The sequence below is a fragment of the Hydra vulgaris genome, chromosome 15 (assembly GCF_038396675.1).
Source record: "Hydra vulgaris chromosome 15, alternate assembly HydraT2T_AEP".
NCBI lineage: Eukaryota > Metazoa > Cnidaria > Hydrozoa > Anthoathecata > Hydridae > Hydra > Hydra vulgaris.
In genome coordinates, this window is record NC_088934.1 from 17,737,992 (window position 1) to 17,760,491 (window position 22,500).

The window sequence follows — 22,500 nt, forward strand, 5'->3', positions numbered from 1 at the left end:
GAAATGCTCTTTATTGATTAAGTATTAAAGACAAAAGTTTTAAAAAGCGTTATAACTCTTTCTAAGCTTAATACAATTTTTAGTTTGTTAAGTTATGTTTTATTTTATATTTGTTAATAATTTAAATAATTTAAATGATCACTAACACAATGCAAAATAAATCAGTTGTTAAAAAATTATTCAGTTTGATAAACTGATTTAATCTCTAAGCTTAACAACACTTAAGTCTTAAGTTACTCATTAAGTTATAATTAATTTAAGAGTTACTTACACTTAAAAAAAGTCTAAGTTATTCTATATATAGTTTTAATTAAAAAAATTGTACTTTCATTTTATCTGAATTTATATACTGTTTTTGTTTTTGCTTATTTAATAAATAATGATTGAGGATAAAGATTCTTTTAAATTATGTTATCTATAAAAGTTAAAACCAGAAATTTTTTTACCTTTTTTAAAAATAAATGCTAATTTTTTTTCGAAAAAAAATCATTTTCAAATTTAAAATTCATAAGATTTTTATTAAGTTTATTCAAGTCGGATCATCATTAATGATCTGACCTGGATTAATTTATTTAAATCATTCTCAAAATAATTATTTTGTTACAGTTTTGCTAAGATAAATTTTTTGTCATCTAAAATTGTAACAGTTTTTGTTAAAATTACTGTCGCAATTCAATGCATTGTTGCTACAGGTAAGTGTGTTACAACCTTAATCAATCTGTTCAGAGCTTTTTGATTACTGTTAAAGTTTACAAAAAAGTATAAATTTAAGAAGAAAAAAATAAAAGAAGTTATGAAGTTTTTTGAGTTCCTTTTTTTTTTTTATCTAATGTTGCTCAATGAGCATGACCAGCAACATGGAAAAGTCGGGGAAATATTAAACTATGTTAAAAAGTCAGGGAACATATTAAATTTTGCAAAATGAATGGAAAAGTCAGGAAGTTTTGATTGATTTAGTAACAAAATAATAATGTTTTTTTGCTTATTGGAGTCTAAAAATTAACTGTTTTACTTCATATTGTAAATAATTTTTTTTCTTTAAAAAATTTTTAATTTTAAGTAAACAGTTTTTAAAAGAACTTCTGTTATTTGGGTAAAGTTATGTGAGTTTTTTTTTTGTTTTTTTTATTGCTACATTTGTTTAATTTACATCGGTAGCCAGGAAAATTTAATTTTAGTCAGGGAAAGTCTGAAAATTCTGGGAATATAAAATCAAAAATTGTCTGGCCGCCCTGTTAATGCTAGATGTAGTTCTACACCAATGCCTTATCTTTTTGTAAGTCTAATAAACCAAAACTTTTATTAGTCTTCAAATTATCTAGCCACAAGTAAAATAATTCAAACTTTTAAGCTACTTAAGCGACACAGGTCAGTGTTGCACCAAGAACTGTAATATCAAAGATCTCTTTGTTTAGAAATATTTTATTAGGTATTCGTATTAGGTAAATCCATAAAAAATTTCTGCAAGCTCCAATTGTAAAAATTCTAAGTTAACTTTTTGTTTAGTGTAATGCATTTTATAATTTAATGAAGACATATTGAAAAGCATATGAATATGGCTGCAGTTGGTGCCTTTACCTCTATGGATCAAGCTGAAGGTTATTTATCTACCAATTTGTCTAGTTAAATCTATAAATAGTTTAGCAGACATTATATATATACATATATATATATATATATATATATATATATATATATATATATATATATATGTATACATATATATATATACATATATATATACACATATATATATATACATATATATATATATATATACATATATATATACATATATATATATATATATATATATATATATATATATATATATATATATGTATGTATATATATATATATATATATATATTTATAAATGCATATATAATTATATATATATACAATGCCGGCTGGTGGCGTGTGCGAAGTGTGCAAAGCACACAGGCGGCAAATTTTAAGATAAACATTAAATGAAAAATTGCCGAAAAAACATCGTTCTAATAAAATTTAATCATTATTAAGGGCGGCATTTTTTTTGCACACACTAAGAAATGCTCACGAGCTGGCTCTCTCTATATATATTTATAAATATATATTTATAAATATGTATATATATATATATATATATGTGTGTGTGTGTATATATATATATATGTATATATATATGTATATATAAGTATGTATATACATATGTATATATATATATATATATATATATATATATATATATATATATATATATATATATATATATGTATATATGTATATGTATATATATAGAACCCTTTGTTGTCCGAAAGTTTTTTCCATATTTTGTTGACAAAAAGTAAAAATTAAAATGCAAGACCGGAATTTTTTTTTTTTAATAATGATAGACTGCCTGCCCCAACCAAACCCTCAGTTGATGTAGCAGCACTCCCTTGCGGGTCAGGCTATTTGTCAGTCGATGTAGCAGCACTCCCTTGCGAGTCAGGCTATTTGTCAGTCCATGTAGCAGCACTCCCTTGCGAGTCAGGCTATAAGATAGTCGATGTAGCAACACTCCGCGCATGATTTACAGTAAAAAAAATAAAAATAAAAACATTTTATTAAAAAAAATAAAAATAAAAACGTTTTATTAAAAAAGATTAAAATAAAAACATTGTTTATATTGTTAAAAACATTTAAAATGTTTTAAAAACATTCAGAATGTTTTTAAAAACATTCTGGTCAATTAAATTTGCGTTTTTGTGGTTTTTTTAAAAAACGATTAATTTGTAATTAAATTAATGGTTTTTACTTTCGTCCAACACAGAAATGTTGGACGAAAGTTAAAAGTAATTAAAAGTGACGTATATGTTGGCGTAAGAATCACTTTTTTCCTTCCGCTCTTCCCGAAGCCAACAAACTATAGATCTATATATATATATATATATATATATATATATATATATATATATATATATATATATATATATATATATATATATATATATATATATATATATATATATATATATATATATATATATGAAGACCTCAGTGGAAAAACCGGCGTTGTCACATTTAAAAAGTATTGAGAAAGTATTTGTTGATCATTAATAAATGTCTTTATTTAAAGCAAAGAAAAAAAAAATTTTGTATAAAAAATTACAAAATGTTTTGTTTTGAATAAATTTTAAATAAAATAATTATAATATAAATTTTTTTAAATTGCTTAGTTTCATTTGCTTTAAATAAAGACTTTTATTAATGATCAATAAATACTTTCTCAATACTTTTTAAATGTGACCCCGCGAGTTTTTCCAGTGTGGTCTTCATATATATATATATATATATATATATATATATATATATATATATATATATATATATATATATATATATATATATATATATATATATATATATATATATATATATATATATATATATATATATATATATATATATATATATATATATATATATATATATATGTATATATATATATATATAAAATATTGGGTACTTGGCTAAGCAATATGGTTTCATACACTAGTGGCCATAGGAATGGACACCCCAGTAAGTTTTACCATTTTTTCTTAGAAAAGTTGACATATCATGCGTTTGGTGGATTTAATTATTTATTTTTATATTTAAACCACGCCATCTATTATTTGGCTTATAGAAAATCGCAAATTTTAAACGTTTATATCAATTTTAAACATGATTATGGATTATTATTGTTAATTGGTGTCAAAAATGAGTCATTGCTCTGCAATGGGTTTCTCCAATAAAAGGTGAATGTCTCATTATTTTTGTGCTTTTGTGAAAATTAGTCTATTTATTGTGATGACTAATAGTTAATTACGTTATTAATTAAAATTTTTATCCATAAATCTTTTAAGCTATAAATACAAGATCATTGTTTTGTAGTCATTTAGTTGAGTTTCAACAATTGCTGGTGAAAAGTCCACAGTGCTCTTGAAGATTTAGTGTGTTTTTTAAAATTGTACTTTTATTTACAATGGCGAAAGGATATTGGTCACCTACAAAGCAATTCAAAGCTGTTACATTATGCGGAGAAGGTTATTCGTACATGGAAATCGCCAAAAAGTTGGGAAATGGAGCAACAAAATCTGGATTGAGGAAGGTGTGTGAAAGGTTTAAGGCTACCAATACCTTCAAAAATATGCCAAAAAATGGAAAAATTAAGAAGGCAACTGCCAACAATGACAGGATGATAATGAGGCTTGCACTTAAGAACCAAAGAGCAACTTCATCTGAAATTAAAAATGATTTAGAGGCCACCGGAATTTCGGTTAGTTCAAAAACAATTCCCGAAGGCTTTTTGAAAATGGTTTAAAAGCAAGAAGACCCAGAAAAAACCATATTTAAACAAAAAACAACGAAAGAATCATTTGATTTGCTGATGATACTACCATTTATTCTTGTCATGATAAGAAACCAACACCCTCTGATTGCTTGGAGGGGGCATTTGAGCTTGAAAAGGATCTCACTTCTGCTACAGCATGGGGCTCACAGTGGCTGGTGAACTTTAATTCAGATAAAACTCAATTTTTTTCAGCCAATCGTTATCGCAATGATTTAGATCTTCCTATATTTATGAACGGTGATGTACTCGATGAGTCATCCACTCTTCATCTTCTAGGGTTAACTCTTACTTCCAATCTTTCTTGAAAAACATATATCAAATCAGTTGCAAAATTAGCATCTGCTAAAGTTGCATCTCTTTATCGAGCTCGTCACTTTCTTACTTTGGATTCTATTCTCTATCTCTATAAATCTCAAATCCGGCCTTGTATGGAATACTGTTGCCATTTCTGGGGCGGTTCTTCTAATGATGCCCTTTCTCTTTTAGACAAGGTGCAAAAATGCATTGTAAACATAGTTGGACCTGCTCTTGCAGCCAACCTCCAACCATTATCACATTGTCGTAATGTTGCTTCTCTTTCTCTTTTCTACAAATACTATAATGGGCACTGCTCTAAAGAGCTAGCGTCTCTTGTGCCATCTACTAAAATTCATTTTCGTGTCACTCGTCGTCGTTCAATTAAGTGTCATCCTTTTTCTGTAACTGTTCCTAAGTGCTCCAAAAATGCTTATTCGTCTAGTTTTTTTCCTTGAACATCAGCTCTTTGGAATTCGCTTCCTTCATCTTGCTTACCTGATTCATATAATTTGCTATCCTTTAAGTCGTCTGTCAATCATTATCTTGCTCTACAATCTTCATCTTTTCTCTTTCAGTAACTTCCAACTTTAATTAGTGGCTGCTTGCAGCCTTGTTGGAAGCGAAGATGTTTAAAAAAAAAAAAATTGGGCAAAAGAACACAAGGAGTGGACAAAGGAAGACTGGGCAAGAGTTATTTGGAATGATGAAAGCAAGATTTCCATTTTTGGAAGCAATGGACTCAATTATGTGAGAAGAAAGCTCAGTGAAGATCTTTTACCTGAGTGCACATTGGTTACAATGAAGCATCCCATAAGTGTAATGGTGTGGGGACGCATGACCAGAGATGCTGTGGGTCGTATCCACATTGTGGATGGTATTTTAAACACCAAAAAATACCAAGAAAACATATTAGAAGCCAAATTACTCCCATCAATTGATGATTTGTTTGAGGGCAAAACAGAAACCTGTGTGTTCCAGCAGGACAGTGCTACATGCTACACCGCAAAAACTGTCAGAAATTGGTTTAAAGCCAAAAAGATAAACATTTTGAAGTGGCCTGGAAACAGTCCAGGCCTGAATCCGATGGAAAACCTGTGGTCTCAACTGAAAAAACTTGTAAGGAAAGAAAAACCTGGGAACAAGTGACAACTAATAGAGGCCATAATCAAGTCCTGGTTTCACGTGATCAGCACTGAAGATTTGGAATATCCAACAAAAAATTTTTCAGTGCTGTGATCAGCACTGAATAATAATGGATATCCAACAAAATATTACGTTTTTTTTTTTATGAGCCATTTTTTTAATAACATGTTTTGTAAGCTGTAAAACGTAAATTTACCATAATTTGCCACTTTGTCATTAAATTGTTATATTTTTATATTAAAATTGTGAATTTTAATCAAAATTTTAGTTTTTTTTAAATCTAAACATATCAAAAAATAATAATCAATATAGAAAATTGCATAAATATGGTTATTTTCTTTTAAAAAACACTAAAGTCAAGTTTTCATATATTTTGAAGGGGTGTCCATTTCTATGGCCACTAGTGTACTTTATAAGTACATAGTTCTGAGGGCTTCGGTACATGCATTAACTATCTAAGTAGAAGTGAGTGCCACTACATTGACTAAGGGTTTGGTTAGGCAGCAATCCTTTTTTTTTTTTGCATTATACATTTTTTTTATATTTCATTATATATATATATATATATATATATATATATATATATATATATATATATATATATATATATATATAAATTCTGTGAACTCTATATTAAATCCATATAAATATTCTATATAAACTTTGCATAAAATTTCTGTGCTAAGTTTTTAAAAGTTTGGATTTTGTTAGTGTGGTAAGATAATGTTTTATCTAATTTTTTAGAATTTGATATTTTTGATATAATTTATAGTTTTTTAAAAAAGTAAAATAGACAAACTTCATTAAAATATGTTTTTTTTTATATTAGTTAACCTTAAAGTAGAGTTTATTGATATTGAAATGTATGTTGTATTTCATGTGCCTAGTAAATGTGGAAGATTCTTTATCCTATTCCTTTCCTTAATTTGATGCATTTTCTATGCACATGCCAAATTTCATTGTGTTATTTTCACATGCACATATCTTATTTTCACAAGCACCTAAATATGTATACTTTTTATGTAATAGGTATGTGACGCAAGTATTTTAACATTTATAAAAACCTTTTATAAATGTTATAAAAATAAAATTTATAAAAGAAAAAATAAATATTTTTAAAAAGGAAGGAAAAGGTTGATAAAAGATTCTAAACAACTGTAAATTGTATGAGTCAGGAAAACATGAAAGTGCGAGATATTTCCAAAGCAACAAGGTAACAATACCTTACTAGGAAAGAAACTAGATGAATAAAAGTTTTAAAAGCATGAAAGGTAAGATACAGTAAAAGGATGCAACTTTACTAAATGACAAGTCAAGCATTAATGAGTTTTGGTTGAAGGAATAAATAATACCTTGTTAGACCATTAATACTATTTTTAGAAAAGAAAAGAAGATGCAACCTTGCAGTTATTATATAGTAGTTCAAGTTAGCAGGTCTTACCACTTTTACAATACCTTTTTGACTTTGTTAAGAGTGTTGAAAGGGTATCTTTACAAATCTTTAGAAAAACCATTTCAGACAAAGTTGCAGTTGACCTTATCATTACCAAGGTCTGTGAAACCTGGTGAAAATCTATGAATGAGCTAAATTGCCACTTCTTGTCTTTCAGTATTAAAGTCTCTAGAATCTAAAAGTTGTAAATTATTTGGAAATGATTGTTAAGCAATAACAAGTTAAGTTGTATCATTCATAGGTTTTGTGGTTACCCTCTTTGCATTAATTTTTATACTTGTTACTTTTTTTTATCAAAAACTGTAGAGTAATTCCATGTCAATTGAACCAGGCTATGTCACCATACATCTCAGATTTTGCTGATTTTTATACAGCTGAGAGTACTTAGTAAATAAGAACTCTTTTAAAGTTTTAGCCTCTAGATCCAAGAAAATCCAGAAACATGATCATTTTAATTTTAGCAGGTATTAACCAGGCCCCTCTTATCCGCTCAGAATCGCAACATTTATTTACAATTTTAAGTCACGTAACTTTAAAGAAGTTTGATCTTTTTACTTAAAAGTTTGTACCTGGCTATTTTCAGGGGTGACGAATCCAATGAAATGATCAGAAATGTAAAAAATTATTATTAAGTACCTGTATTTATCAATTTAAATAAATTTAAGTAGTTTTTTATATATCTGATTTTGATGGACAAAAAACCCATGCGGCCTTGATAATATCAACAAAAAAAAATTAACTCATCGTTCCAAATTCATTGATCTTTCAGAAATCATAAGGATTTTAATCTGCGAATATATCGATTTTAACAAAGTGAAGATCATTTTAAAAATCATGTTTTCAAAAATTATTTTGAAGACAAGATAACATCAATGATACAAATTGTGTTGGTAATTAAAACCTAACTCTAATTTGCTCTAGATGGCGAAAAAAGTTTGTTAAAAGGGCTTTGCGGGTTTATAAGCGTTGCCATAACATTTTTAAACCAAATCAAATCAAATATATTTCGAAATGAGTTATAATATTTAGGAAATTTACAATAGTAAAAGTACTTGTATAAAGTAAATACCTGAATATACAACATAACCTTATAGTCAATGATGAAAATAGTAATAATAACTGGTATCAATTATACTAATTATAATAATAATGATAATAATAACAGCAATAGTAATAACAATAATAATAATAATTATAATAAGAATTTAGATCAATTTTTGATCTAAAAGTGGGGTTCACCTACTGAGGCATTAAGGGACCTCAGTATCACTTATCAAAAATCTGTAAAATTGTTTTTAGACATAGTATTGATATTATAATGGGAAAAACTTCACTTCTCAACGTTTTAACACTTCATAGTATGAAGGGACAACTTTAATCATATATGTTTTAAAATCAATAATAAATTTATGCTTCAATGATAAGCAGCTTATAAACATGGTTTCTATTTGTCTTATTGCAGTGAAGATGTTTTGATAGTATAAAAGATATTTCACTTATATGGTCAAATAAATAATAGACTGCGAAAGCATGACTTCAATATATATATTTAAGGGTTAGGGTCAAATACACATTTTTATTTGTATTTGGTAAGAATAGACTAATTTAGGGTATTTGTATTTGTATTGTATTTAATTAAAAAATTTCTTTAACATTTTAATTTGTATTTGATTGAAATGTGTTTGCAATTCCATAAACTAGGTTAACTGGTGTTTTTTTGTGAAATACCAAAAAGTTCACTGTTTTTCTCATTTATAACATTAAAATGAATTAAAATTTGTTTTTAAGGGGTATTTGTTAGAAGACTTGTTTTCATTCTTCTATTTGTATTTAAATTTATAGTAGGAAATCTAATATTAACGTATTTATATTTGATCAAATGTATTTAACCTCAACCCTGATCAACAGAAATGATTATAGCAATGCTAAAGTAAGGTCACCAAATGCAACACTGTCATCACTTTCAAAATTAAATTTTTTTACATGTTAATAAAATTTTAATGATATTTATTCACTAATCAAAAGAGCATATTGATTTGAGTTGTCAACCATTAGTTTACATATCACAAATTAATTACTTTTTTTATTTCATATTTTTTAATGTTAAATTTTTTAATAAGGTAGAGAAGGGAGTGAACCCTTTCCCTAAGAAAATAAATAAAACACTGATGCATCTTGTAACTTTTTAAAATATGTTTTTATACTAATTTCTTATACTAAATATTTAATTTTTATAGTTTTTAAATTATAAAAAATAAATATTTATATTATTTTAGTACATAAAATATTAGGGTTTAAAAAAATGCACCTTTGGACAGAGCCAGAGAAGGAATTGCACCACCATCTAGGTGGTGCAATTCCTTCTCTGGCTCTGTGGTTATGCTAGGGTACAAGAGCTACATTCAAAAAAGTTTTATGGTAAAATGTGCATTTTTTTATATGGTAAGATAGTTGTTTGGTGCCTTCTCTAGTGCCTTAGGTATGCCTTATATATAAGGCGCTGTAGGGGGAACCAAACAAGCATCTTATCGTATAATATATAGCTAGAGAACTATTTGCATTTGTAGCCTATTCTAGAAATTATCTCAAATTATCAATAAATCAAATGTATTCTTTGTTTATTGTATAAAAAATCAAGTTGCAATTAAGTCAGGTGTTATATGGCTTCTCGGTCTGTTTTGAGGAATTTAAGTGGTGAAAGCAAAAAAATCCTAATAGTTCAAAAGTTATGTCGTTTTAAAATTTAGCCTAAAATGCCTCTTTTTTTTTTACCTTTATCTGCCATTATAAACTTTAAAGTTGAACCTTTTAATAAATAATTCAAGTTCTATTAGAAAAATGGGCGAAAACTGCTACCTGACCATTTTTATGGGTGCTGAACCCAAAGATATTCAGATGTTCATTTTTTGATTTAAAAGTAGTCAAAACAAATTATATGTTTTGTTACTATGTGTAGCAGTTTTACTGACTCTATGACTCTAAGAGTTGCCAAACTCTCATGGATAAAAATTTTTAATTTCAAATTAATGAGGAGATGTTTAGCCAACTTAATATAAAATATGGTTTTAGTTTCTTGAAGCTTAATAAAGACTTGTCAATTTGAAATTGAAACTGAAAAACTTAGACTATACAAAAGGCTGTTAGTAATGAAAAAAAAAAAAAAATAAGCACATGTCAAAAAAATTCATTTGTGTGCTCTATGCAACATTTAAGTTGAAGTACCCAGACTATGAAATTGGGTTCTCCAAGTTTTGCCTTTGGTTTTGCCTCTGGTCTAAATGGTTTGTCCTTGCTAGTCCATAAAGTACACATTCTGTTTGTGTTGGTAAAATATACTAAAGTGTGAAATTGATGTTGATTGTTGTAGGCCTTAAAATCTAACTGTGAAATCATTGAAATGATTGTTTGCAGCAGAAAATCAAAAGTTTACACAATTTACTGATGCAACAGTTGTCATGGCATACAAGATGGCTAAAATAACTGTATTTAACACAACATGAAAATGATGAAATGAGAAGTCAAACAGCAGACAACAACTGAGTTATTACCTAATAGCTAGCAATAAAGAGTTCAGAGAGTTTTTGTGAATCAAAATCATACTATCATAAGCTCGAAGAGACAATTACATGAAAGAGAAATTAAAGGTGTCTACTTATTTATTATTTCTATTACATCAAAAGTGAAATTAAAAGTGTCTTTGCACAATTTGATTTGTGAGCCATGATGTTGGATTTATCAACGAAGTTGCATAAAACCATAAATCATATAAAAACTTTTGTAAGCAATTTACAATTTTATGATATTGAAATACATATTTTGAAAATAATAAACTTTACTGGGTTGGTATAGTTTTTGAAATTAATAAAAGCCAAGCCATAATGTTAATTGGTGCCAAAAATGAATGTCATTTTTATTGTGCACATACATTTTCTGAACGCCAGTATCACATTTTCGATAAAGATGAAGTTCTTATTGAACATCTTTCATCTTGCCAGTAAAAACTTCTTAGTATTTCACTATTATTATTAAAAAAATCATGGTTATAATGGTTTTAAATTTTAACTTCAGCATTTGTGTAATATTTGCTTATTCCAATCCTTTTCATTTTTGCTTTTTTATTTATTTATCACATTTCAATTTATAACTTTTTAACACAACATTTGAGGTTTACTTTCTTGTAAAATGCAACCAGCAGCTAAAATTTGCACCATTTTTAGAAATAATAACTAATTATTAAACAATCTTATGCAGAGTAGATTATTGAAAACAAATAGATTATTTTTCCAATGTATTGTAATATAAATTGTATTTTTTAAATATTTACATACAATTTATTTGTAAAATATTTAAAATTATCATTTTATATTTCTGTGTATACTGTCAATTTATACTTCTGTGTGTACTGTCAAAAATATTTTTAGAAGTTAACCAGGGCCATATATAATTTGTATGTTTTAAGTGACCTAATCTATTTTTTATAATAAAATTGTCTAACAATTCTAATTTCACCATGAGAATTAGGCAATTTCACCATGAGGGTTGGGCAGCCCCAAAAAATTGTCAATGCGTAGTTCAAAAGATTACAACAAAAGTTTAATTAACCATTTTCATTTGAAAACATCAAAAGTTTTGAGTTGTGCTCTTTTCCTTACATATTTAAATTTAACATCTTCAAAAATGGCGAGGTACCGATTTTCAACCATTTTCTTCCACTTAAACTCAATTTATTAATGAAAAAGTATTCCAAAGTATAGTTTCAAAATCTTTTACAGAAAGCATGAGCTAAAATAGGGATTTTTTTTTCTAAATTTAAAAAGGACGTTTCTCACTATTCTTTGAGAAATCAAAACCATATGGAAAAAATTATGAACCCATGAGGTTTGGGCAACTCCATGAGTCAGTAAAAATGCAACTATGCATTTTTCTATGTTTACTGATAGGTCCCACTGGTTAAAATTTAAAGAAAATTTGATGGAGTAGATGTGTAATGACTCTCCACTTTTAACATAGAATTACCTGACTATGGTTTGAAAGACTTGTAAGATAGATTTAATTTAATTTGAAATGAAACTATTGCTAACTATTTATGCAATCAATAGGATTGGGGTGTGGTCTGCAATTGTTCTTGTCTGGAGGGCTTGATTATTTGTTTATTTATTTTGTTGTTTATCAGAACTTATGTAAAGATTGTAATGTAAATGAAAACTTTAAAGCTTTTGTTATTTGTGTGAAATCGAAACCGTTTTGTTAAGTATTGCTCAGATTGATTTGATAATTCAAAAAGATTTGAAATAGTCTAAGCTGACTGCATTTCTGCAGACACTTCTGGTGATGGACTTTTGTGAAAAGAATTAGTTGTTATTTAATCATATTTCAGATGGTGATGTTTACTGAAGCTAGAGAAAGTTTGGAGAAAATTTAGAGTTGATCTAAAAAGGTGTATTTGCAAGTCTGCAATAACAAAGCATAGCGGAAATGTTAAATATGAAGGACAACAGTCCAAATACAGGGAAGTTATTGCAAATATTATGACAGTATAAATAACAGTAATTTATTTATTTTATTTGACAAATATTTTTACAGGATGAAATGCATTACAATTCTGTTATAAATGTAACTCCAGTTATAAATGTAAGTCCTGTTATAAATGTAAGTCCTGTTATAAATGTAAGTCCTGTTGTATAATATATTAAAAGTCAAAGTCAATTGAAGTAATAAAACCATTTTAAAATGTTATAAAAACTATTTAAAATAAATCTTCAACATGTTTTTAAATTCAGAAAGAAATTCTAGTGTGTTTTAGTCCAATTTTTGAAACTTGAATTAGGTGGCTGTTACTTCTTGATGTTTTTGCATGGTTGAACTCTTCAAAGTAGTTGCTAAAGTTTGAATATAATAAACCAAGAATGCATTGCTTTGTTAATAGACAAGATGCTATAAGAATTTGCAATAATGGTGATTTTGTGTTGACTTTAGTGGTTACTGTTTACATTTATGAGATGCATGTGTATTCAAAGATTCTTGCTTATTATTTATCTTTTGCTAAATAGATTTTTTTAGATCTGCTAAATCTAAACAGATTTTAAGTATTTCGAATGAAATGCAAAGTCATTAAAGTAAATAACAAATAGTAAAGGCCCCAATATTGACACCTAATAAAACTTTTCCTATTTCAGACATTGTGGTTTGAAAACAAATGGTTTGAGATCTGTTAAATAAGTAATCTTTAATCTAGCAGAGTTCAGTTTAATGGACACAATTACTGTTAAGCTTGTTGATTAGTATTCCATGACTCAAAGTATCAAATACTTTACTCAAGTCAAAAAAATATTACTCCAACTATTTTATCTTCATTGACTTTTCGATTGCCATCTACAAATAGCGTTGCAGCTAATTTTATAGATTGTTTATATTGAAAACCAAGTTGAATGTCATTTATTAGGTTATTGGGTATGCAAAACTCATTCGATGATTTTTTATATAGTTGATATTACAGATATAGGTTGGTAGTTGTCGCAAGAAGTCTTAAACATTTCAAATTGATTGGATAGGTTGATGTTTCTATAGACATTTATTATGTGGGCAAGTGGTTTAGACAAGACATCAGCTGTGTCTTTTAGTGTTGATGGTGATAGACATCTCGGCTGATAGACTTTTTTGTTTTTAACCTACATAGTTCTTTTTCTACTTGATCAACCTTTACAGATTTGATTTTCAAAGGTCTGTAAGTATGAGTTGGTTCCTGATGTGATATTACTACACTTAACTATTTTTGGTTTGTGTTTAGTATGATTGTATTTGTAAATACATCCAGTCAGACCATAATCACTGAAAGATATCAGTATTACAAAAGATTTTGATATGGGAGTTGTGTAAATTACATCAATTAAAGTAGAAGATATCAATGTTGTTTTTGTAGCACTTTTTATTAGTTGTTTAAAACCTTAAAACTGTAACAGGTTTTATTTCAATGTGATCATTTGTCTTCAAATAGTTAACATTGAGATCTCCCATTATTTTTGTTTTTATTGAAAAATATGATACAATCCCTCTTGATCTCTAAAACACAACAAATTTTTAGCTTTTTAATGCTTTCCTTAACCATTTTCCTTTTTAGTAACTTTCTGGCTTAAAGAATAGCTGCCTTCATCATTGAGAAGAAAGAATATTAACATATAAAAAAGTAATAAAATCACACATAATTTTTTTTTTAGATCTGAAGGCATTTGAGCGCCGCATTGTTGAACTACTTGATTCACTGGGTCCTACTGCAAATAAATGGAAATGTAAGGGATTCGTTATTAGATTATTTGTGTTATATTATTTGTAAAGGGATTTGAGTGCCGTATTGTTGAGCTACTTGATTTACTGGGTCCGACTGTTCGGTTTTATTATTTTTTATGCTTCTGCTCATTTGTTTTCATTTTTTTTTTTTGCTTATTTCTTTTACTTTTGCTTTTTTCTTTTTGCTTTTTTCTTTTTGCTTTATTTCTATTTTATAATCTTAGTTGGCTTCATCTGCACATGCTTTATTGCCATAGTTACAGCTTTTGGATGGTTGTTTGATCAACAAATAACAGAGGTCTGTTAAGTATATGGTTTCTTTTTAGTTCAACAAATAACAGAGGTCTGTTAAGTCGATGATTTATTTTATTTCAAAAAGCAAAAATCTTTTAGAATTCCTTTTTATAAAGATTTTAACCATTGCAGTTATTTTAGATATCCTTTGTGCAATCATTATTTAATCACAAACTGTTTTCATTAAGTTGTTTTGGTTTGTTAGTTATGTTATTGATGGGTGTGCATAAGAGAATATTAATCCAAAGCATGTATCCTTTTTTTTAATTACTTTTTATGAAGAAAAAATTTTATTTAAATAATTCAATAAATGTGTGTATATATATATATATATATATATATTTTTTTTTTTTTTGTAGTTATTTTTATTTTCTGATATTAGCTGTTTTTATTATTTCTGTTTATTGAACTAATATTTTTTTCTTTTGTTAAGTAGTAAAGTTGTTAAAGTTTTTAATTGTTTATAATTATTAGGGAAATGTTTTTGATTTAATTGTTCATTTAGATAAATATGTTAATATAATAATATAAAATCTTTTTTGTGAATATGCCCTTTCAGTTTAATTAAGCAAAACACGTTAAAAGCCAATTATGTGTCAGTTAATTGCATACCTATAAAAGGATAATGACAAAAATTAAATTAATAGTTAAAGTTGTCATTAAAAAATACAATTACAGTTTTTTTTAATTATATTAGTTTATAAATAAAAATAAACTATTAAATATAAAAACCTAAAAATAAAATAGCAAATGTGCATTTAATAATTTTAGAAATATAATTGCAGTAAATTAACTGCGACATATGATTAAGCGCTAAGCCTGCCTATACAACGAATACGTTGAAATAAGATAATTTGACGCAAAGTTGAAATTAGATAATTTGACGCAAAGTCTTTAACAAAAGCCACTAAACCGAAAAAAATAAAAGTAATTGCAGTTCAGTGCACTTAAAAATTTTAATTATAGTATTTTGGTGTTTGCAAAGAAACACTACTTAAATCATTTTTTAATATAAACTAATTTTTTTCAACTTTGTTGTATTAGGCTGGTTTGGCGCTTAACCATCCATATAATCTAGGCCTGGAAAAAACATCACATGTATTTTATTTTTGAAAAATGAAAAAGTCAATCTTCATTTATAAAATAGTTTTTCTATAAAATAAATGTTTGTGGGAGCAAATTTTCTCTTAAATATGCTCACGTAAAATGGTTACGGAATGGAAGAAGAGCGTTTTAAGTTGGTTTTACTTTTTTTTGTCAGGGATTATGTTAAGATTATGTTTGAGGAAGCTTCTGCATGACACCCGTAAGATGCTCACGTAGTATATCATGTAAATGCTTAAATCACGTAATAGGCTCAAGTAATTTGCTCACGTAAAATTCTTACGGAAAAGCATTATAAGTTGGTATCACTTTTTTTGTTAGGGATCATGTTAAGATTTTGTTTGAGTAAGCTTCTGCATGACACACATGTCCTTCTGCATGACACAACTTAAACAGTTCGAGTTAAACAAAATCCTCATACTTTTGTTTTGCTATGTTCCCCATGAAAAATGTTACTTTGAATGTCATCAAAAAAATTGATTTCAAAAATAATTTATATCTTGAAAATTTTTGTGTGTTTTCTTTTGAATAAATTTAAGTTATAAAAACAACGATTCAACTAGAAAGAGAAACTATTAATTAGTTTTGTGCATGTTTATAATTTATTCTTAAAGAAAAGGGTTTTGTCAACTAGGTGTTTCAGGTTTCAAAACTATATTTAGAAAATTCAAAGTATAGCTATAAGTTTAAAATAAAGAATTATTTAAATAACACTCATTAACTTAATCGTTTGTAATGATAATTAAATTAGCAACCAGACAATCTCTAATGGACTTATTATAAAAGGACAAAAATAGACTTCGACAAAGCACTAATTGCAACAATTTTAATTACAACTATCAAAAATGAATTGTCTATAAAAAATGTTTGTCTTTCTAGACAATCATTTTAAAAACGGACACTAAATGAACAATCTCGATTTTTTAATGAGGTATAGAAGATCTATTTAATATATAATTTGGACTTATAACGAGTAATTAAATTTTCACTGCAGCATCGTTTCAAAAACTAAAAAAAAGAGCCCAAAATTAAAAATACAATTTTTCTAACAGAAGTTCATTTTTTAATTTTTTGTCCAGCGTGTGCTGTTGATTAAAAAGTTAATGTCTATTTAAAAACCTCAAAATGGACTATTTTGTGCTCAATTGAAGTTCATTAATTACTCAGTTCAGTTGTTTTTCAATTCTCAGTGAATGTGCGTGAAAATTTATTTTTAAAATGCCCTCTCCAGTTTGGGATTACTTCAAAAAAGTTGAAGGTAAGTTTATCATTTAAAAAATTTTCCTTAGTCACTAAAATCTTTATCATCTTCAATAAAATTATTTTAAAAATATGTGATCAAGGAGTTTTTTTGTTTCTAAGGGATTTTTTGGGTAATTTAGATTTTATTGGCAAAAATCAATATTTCTGGTTTTATGAAATCAAGTAAATTTAGACAAAATCATAGACACCAAATAGACAAAAAATTATGCTTTGTAGACTTATGAAGTGAAAATTATTTTTTAACTGAGCAATCTTAGGACACCATCAAAAATTTGATAGACACAACAAGGACAAAAAATTAAACATTTGTTGTGTCCATTACAACATACAGAATTGTCTATGTCTGTGTTGTAAGTCTATCCATAGACTAGTCTGGTTACTAAATTAAATCCAATTTTCTAATATTGGCGTTACTAACTTAGCTCTTGCATAATATATATTTTTTGCAGACTTTATACGTATCGCACTTAAGTTTGAATGTTAGATAATGTTGGATTTTCAAAACAAAATAAACATTTATCTTATATGATCTTTATAAAAGCTCTATGTTTAAAATAATAGAACCTTTTAACCAATCAAAATTACTGGTTTTACTTAAGCATAAAAGTTTTTTGCTTTTAATATATTTCTCTCTTTTATCGCTTATATTTAAGCGAGCAAAAAAAAACTTTCATTGTCAACATGCTAATTTTTATTTATTTATCTTGTTATTCTTGTATAAAATTGTAAAGATTACGTTATTTAAAATTTTTCTATTGATATTGGGCTTTCTTTAACTTATTTTAAAGAATTTTGTCAAGATGTCGAACAGTTTTGCAAGATTTTAACATGTCCTGCGACGACGTATGTTACAAATAAATTTTATTCTACTAACAGTCCTGATGTCAACGAAGATTTTTTCCAACTTTTTTTTTGCATCGTTGTTGTTTTTAGTGTATACGTTTATCTTTTTTTTTTTTAGAGAGGGAGGTTGATTTTAAAACCACGACCTATAAAGGAAAACGAGTCTTACTACAGCAGATTTTATCAAGGTCACGGATAAATTTTTACATCATTTCTGTAAAATAGAAAATTGCAGAACAGCGGCTTACTGAAGTCTTCTGACTGTCTTATCAAAATGCAACTTGAAAATAAGTTGATCATGAAAGAGTTTTGAATGTGCGATTACAGTCGTAAAAAATACAAAAAATCAAAAATGAATGTAGAACAGATTGCAGAATCATAAATACATTTAATTTTAAAATAAGTTTTACTTGAAAAAAAATATCGCCTATATCTTACTTAGACGTTTATATTTTTTATATTGTTTTTAAGTTTTGCATATTTAAAATATAAGATTTTTAACAGAAAATAGAAAAGATCAAAATATACATAGTTAATCGTTCTATTTATGAGTTGCAAAATAATTTATCTATAAATTTTTAAGGCGGGTGTCTAACACTTTTTTAACCTCTGCCTTTTATATGTTTTGTATTTTTTTAAATCATTATATTTTTATGTTTTGCCTTTCACTTTGAATCTTTTCAGAAAAAATTGTATTCTTTCTAATTAAAAAAAAAGGTTTTTTTTTATTAAAAAACCTTTAGTTTAAAGCTTAATTTTTTTTATTTGCCTATTAGTTTTCTCCCGAGAAAAACTTTTTTAATTTTAAGTCTTTTTAAATTTTTTTTTTTTTTTTTTTTTGGTTTTCAAAAAATTCCTCTCTAACAGCTTAAAAAAAAAATCCTCTTTAACTACTTTTTAAAGTTATAAAAATTTCTGATACTTGAACTCATAAAAAAGTTAAGTATAAGTGATTTGAGCAACCGTGACGCAGTGGTCAAAGCACTTGCTTCTAAATTAGTTCCAAGGTCCCGCTTGGCCATATATATGCGATATCGGTAAAAAAAAATAATAATAATAACAGTGGGGCAGAATAGCTTTAAAACTGGACGAAAGTAATTTTTTTGTTTGTTTTGGATTTTTAAGTTAAATAATTATTTTAAGGGCACTTATTAAATTTAAGAAAAAATATTCCATAGATTTTTAAACATTTGTTTACAATTGTCAGACCTTTTTAATGTATTTTCGAGTAAAGTTTTTTAAAAAAAGCCGGGAAGTGATAATAGAATAAAGAAAAAATATATATATATATAAATATAATGGATTTAATATGTCAGGTGCTTATAAGCGAGCTCGAGCCTTAATAAGACAAATTTATTTGGAAGCTCTGTATGATTCCTGTAGCACTTACCGTCTAAATTTGGCTGGTGTGCACGCAGTTGAAAATCTAAGTATTCTTCGGAAATGTCGAATTTTTGTACAAATTTTTTTAGCGCAAGTCCTGTCCGATGGAAGATCCTCTCTTGAAGCAACATGAATTTTATCAAAATGAAGCCATTACCAACAATGGCGAGCTACATTTGATTGGATAGCTGCTGAAAGATCTTAAACAGATTAGGGATTCTTGGTTGTAAATTTTCCAAGAGGTTGTTGCTGGACCGATAGGATTCAAAATTGAAATCGCTACTAAAAGAAAGCGTAAATTGAAGCGCTCTCACGATGAGTCATTAAACACAGCTCATTTCCATGACAACAAAACAAAAGAATTTGATATCAACGTTTTTAATGTTGGTTTAGATAGTCTGATCCAGCTGATGATTCAATGTTTGAGGCGAGCAGAATTTTTGGCAACATGTTTTCATTCATCTGATTGGATAATGATGATCTTTCCATTCAAAATAAAGCTTGCGAACTTGCACGCTTTTATCCGGGAGATGTGAACAAAGAGGGTCTGATTGAAGAAGTTTGCCGTTTAAACAATGACCGCCAAAAATTTTCAATCAAGGAAATTCCCTGCAGCTATTCAATCAAATCTTCGAGAAGATGCTTAAACGCTTTTTTCCGTACACTTTTATTATGCACCAGATATTCAACACTAATAACAACATTCCTGTGTCAGTTGCTGAAGGTAAACTGGCCCTTGGTCAAACTCTCCGTTTGACCAAGGGCCAGGATGGCGTTACTGATCTTTTAATTTTTTGATTGAAGAAGATGTGGCTAAAAAGGTGAGCTGTAACGATGTCGTCGACAGTGCCGTAACTAGGCAGGTGCAACAGGTGCACTTGCACAGGGCCCGTAGATGGAACTTTAAACTGACGAAAAATTATTTGTTCTATTAATAAATACTTCTATTAATTTTTTTTTTAATTTTTTAAAGTTTTTTTTTCCTATTAAGTAGCACTGTATTGTATTTCAATACAGTGCTACTTAATTCTATACTGCAATTTAAAATTTCTATATTCATTTCCAATTCAAAATTGTAATATTTTGGCGCGAATTCAATCAACGATATCTGGTGGGCAATAGAATAAAACGTATTATGTGTGTAGTAATGTGGTGAATTTAAAAAATGTGTGAAGCAATTTCCATTTTTAATCAAAGCAACATAAAAAAACTTATTGTCATTATTAATGACACATTATTAATGACACATTATTACAATTTATAATTTCCAATTAGAATTTAAAATATACTCGTTTATAAAAACATCGTAAGTTTGTTTTATTTAAATATAGATTGGTTAAAAATAGCTATAAAAAAACTAATTATTAAACCACATCAAATATTCTATTAATTACATTAAACTAAATCATCAGGTAAGCTTTCTAAAATAATAAAAACTTAATAAAACACTTGAATCGTAAGATAGCGTTGGCAAGCACATATTTCAATTTATCGATAAATTTTTTTTTACAATTTTTTATTTTCGATATATCTGGTAATCTAGTAGCTCCAGAGATAAATCATAAATTTATATTTAATATTATTATTTTTATCTAGTCAAACAATGTCAAAACAATTATCGGGCGCTCAAAAAAGAAAAATTAACAAGCAAAAACAAGAAGAATGCAAATCAATGTCGCAGCAATTTACTAAATGGCTTAAAAAAATCCACAAATTGAAGAAACTAATATATCTAGACCTAGTTCTGATTTACAAGATGAAGATGCTGTGCTACAATTGCAATCTATAAGTTTAATTGATCATAATGATATTATTACAAATGTCGAAAATAAAAATGTCGAAAGTACAAATGTCGAAAATACATGTACTACTAATGTTGAAATTGAAAATATTGTTATAAATTTGCCATCTATTACACCAAACGTCAATATTATTCCACAAGAAATAATGCTAAATTACAACCAAATTCTTGGCCTGCTATTTCAAATAATGTAATATATTCCCTTGTCAAGCATGGTCCAGAACAAGGCAATAATGTAAACGTTAATACCATTATATCAGCAGACAATACAGGGCGAAAATTTACAAAGGATTGCTTTTATGTGAAACATATTAATGGAGAAATGGTTATAAGAAAATGGCTGTTATATTCTATTAATCAAAACGCAATATTTTGTTTCCCTTGTATTCTTTTTGGCCACAAATCTCATAATATTACAGACCCCCATAAAGGATTCCGTGATTGGCGACATCTTCATCCTGTTATTCCACAACATGAAAATTCATCTGATCACAGAAACAATTATGTAAAATGGAAAGTGATGGAAACAAATATAAGATCAGGGAACACACTCGATGATTATTTAATTAATTCAATTAATGAAGAAAATTTTCAGGAAGCAAAGAATTTAGCTGAAACAATGAATTTACAGGCTGCATTTCCTGATAAACGCAAGAAAAAAGTTAAGAAAATGGCAAATTATGAGGCAACAGATGAAGGAAGTAATATGACTCCAGAACATTTGTTCAAAATGCAAATTTACAAGATTTTTGATACTTTATTGTCTCAACTAGATTGGCGTTATGAGCAACTGCGAACTATCTGCAATGAGTTTTCATTTCTGTATGGTATGTCTTTGGAATCGACCAGCGTTTTGGATTTAAAAAAGTCGGCTGCAGATTTAGCAATTAAGTATAGCAAAGATTTAAATATGTACCAGTTCACCTGTGAGATACAAAGCTTTAAATTTGAAGCATCGACAATAATACCTAATATTAAAACTGCAACTCCACTAGATATTTTGCAAGCACTTCATGACTTTGGCTTAATTGAGTCTTATCCGAATATTAATATTGCTATCCGGATATTTCTCACTCTTCCAGTTACTACTGCGTCGTGTGAGAGAAGTTTTGGTAAATTGAAATTGATTAAAAATTATTTAAGATCTACTATAGGACAAGAAAGATTATCTAATCTTTCAATAATATCTATTGAATATAACATTGTTAAAGATATTAATTATGACGACGTTATAAATGAATTTGCGCAAATGAAAGCGAGAAAAGTGCAATTTTAATA

The 22,500-nt window shown here is 27.4% G+C and overlaps 1 protein-coding gene across 1 annotated transcript; it reads left to right on the top strand.

Moving 5' to 3' along the window:
• The first annotated feature begins 1,474 nt into the window (after positions 1-1,474).
• LOC136091437 (nuclear envelope phosphatase-regulatory subunit 1-like) lies at positions 1,475-18,569 on the top strand. The gene is made up of 6 exons (XM_065819022.1): positions 1,475-1,598; positions 14,465-14,536; positions 14,759-14,832; positions 14,970-15,079; positions 17,984-18,038; positions 18,157-18,569. The coding sequence occupies exons 1-6, from the start codon at positions 1,550-1,552 to the stop codon at positions 18,235-18,237; spliced, it is 441 nt and encodes a 146-aa protein (XP_065675094.1). The 5' UTR covers positions 1,475-1,549; the 3' UTR covers positions 18,238-18,569.
• The last annotated feature ends 3,931 nt before the right edge of the window (positions 18,570-22,500 follow it).

What these genes read in the sequence shown, in the direction of transcription:
- LOC136091437 (XM_065819022.1), top strand. Translation starts at nt 1,550, where the DNA reads ATGAATATGGCTGCAGTTGGTGCCTTTACCTCTATGGATCAAGCTGAA. An exon ending in TTGATCAACAAATAACAGAG is followed by an intron (nt 14,833 to 14,969) that starts GTCTGTTAAGTA and finishes CAGTTATTTTAG; the next exon opens with ATATCCTTTGTGCAATCATT. An exon ending in TTAACATGTCCTGCGACGAC is followed by an intron (nt 18,039 to 18,156) that starts GTATGTTACAAA and finishes TTTTTTTTTTAG; the next exon opens with AGAGGGAGGTTGATTTTAAA.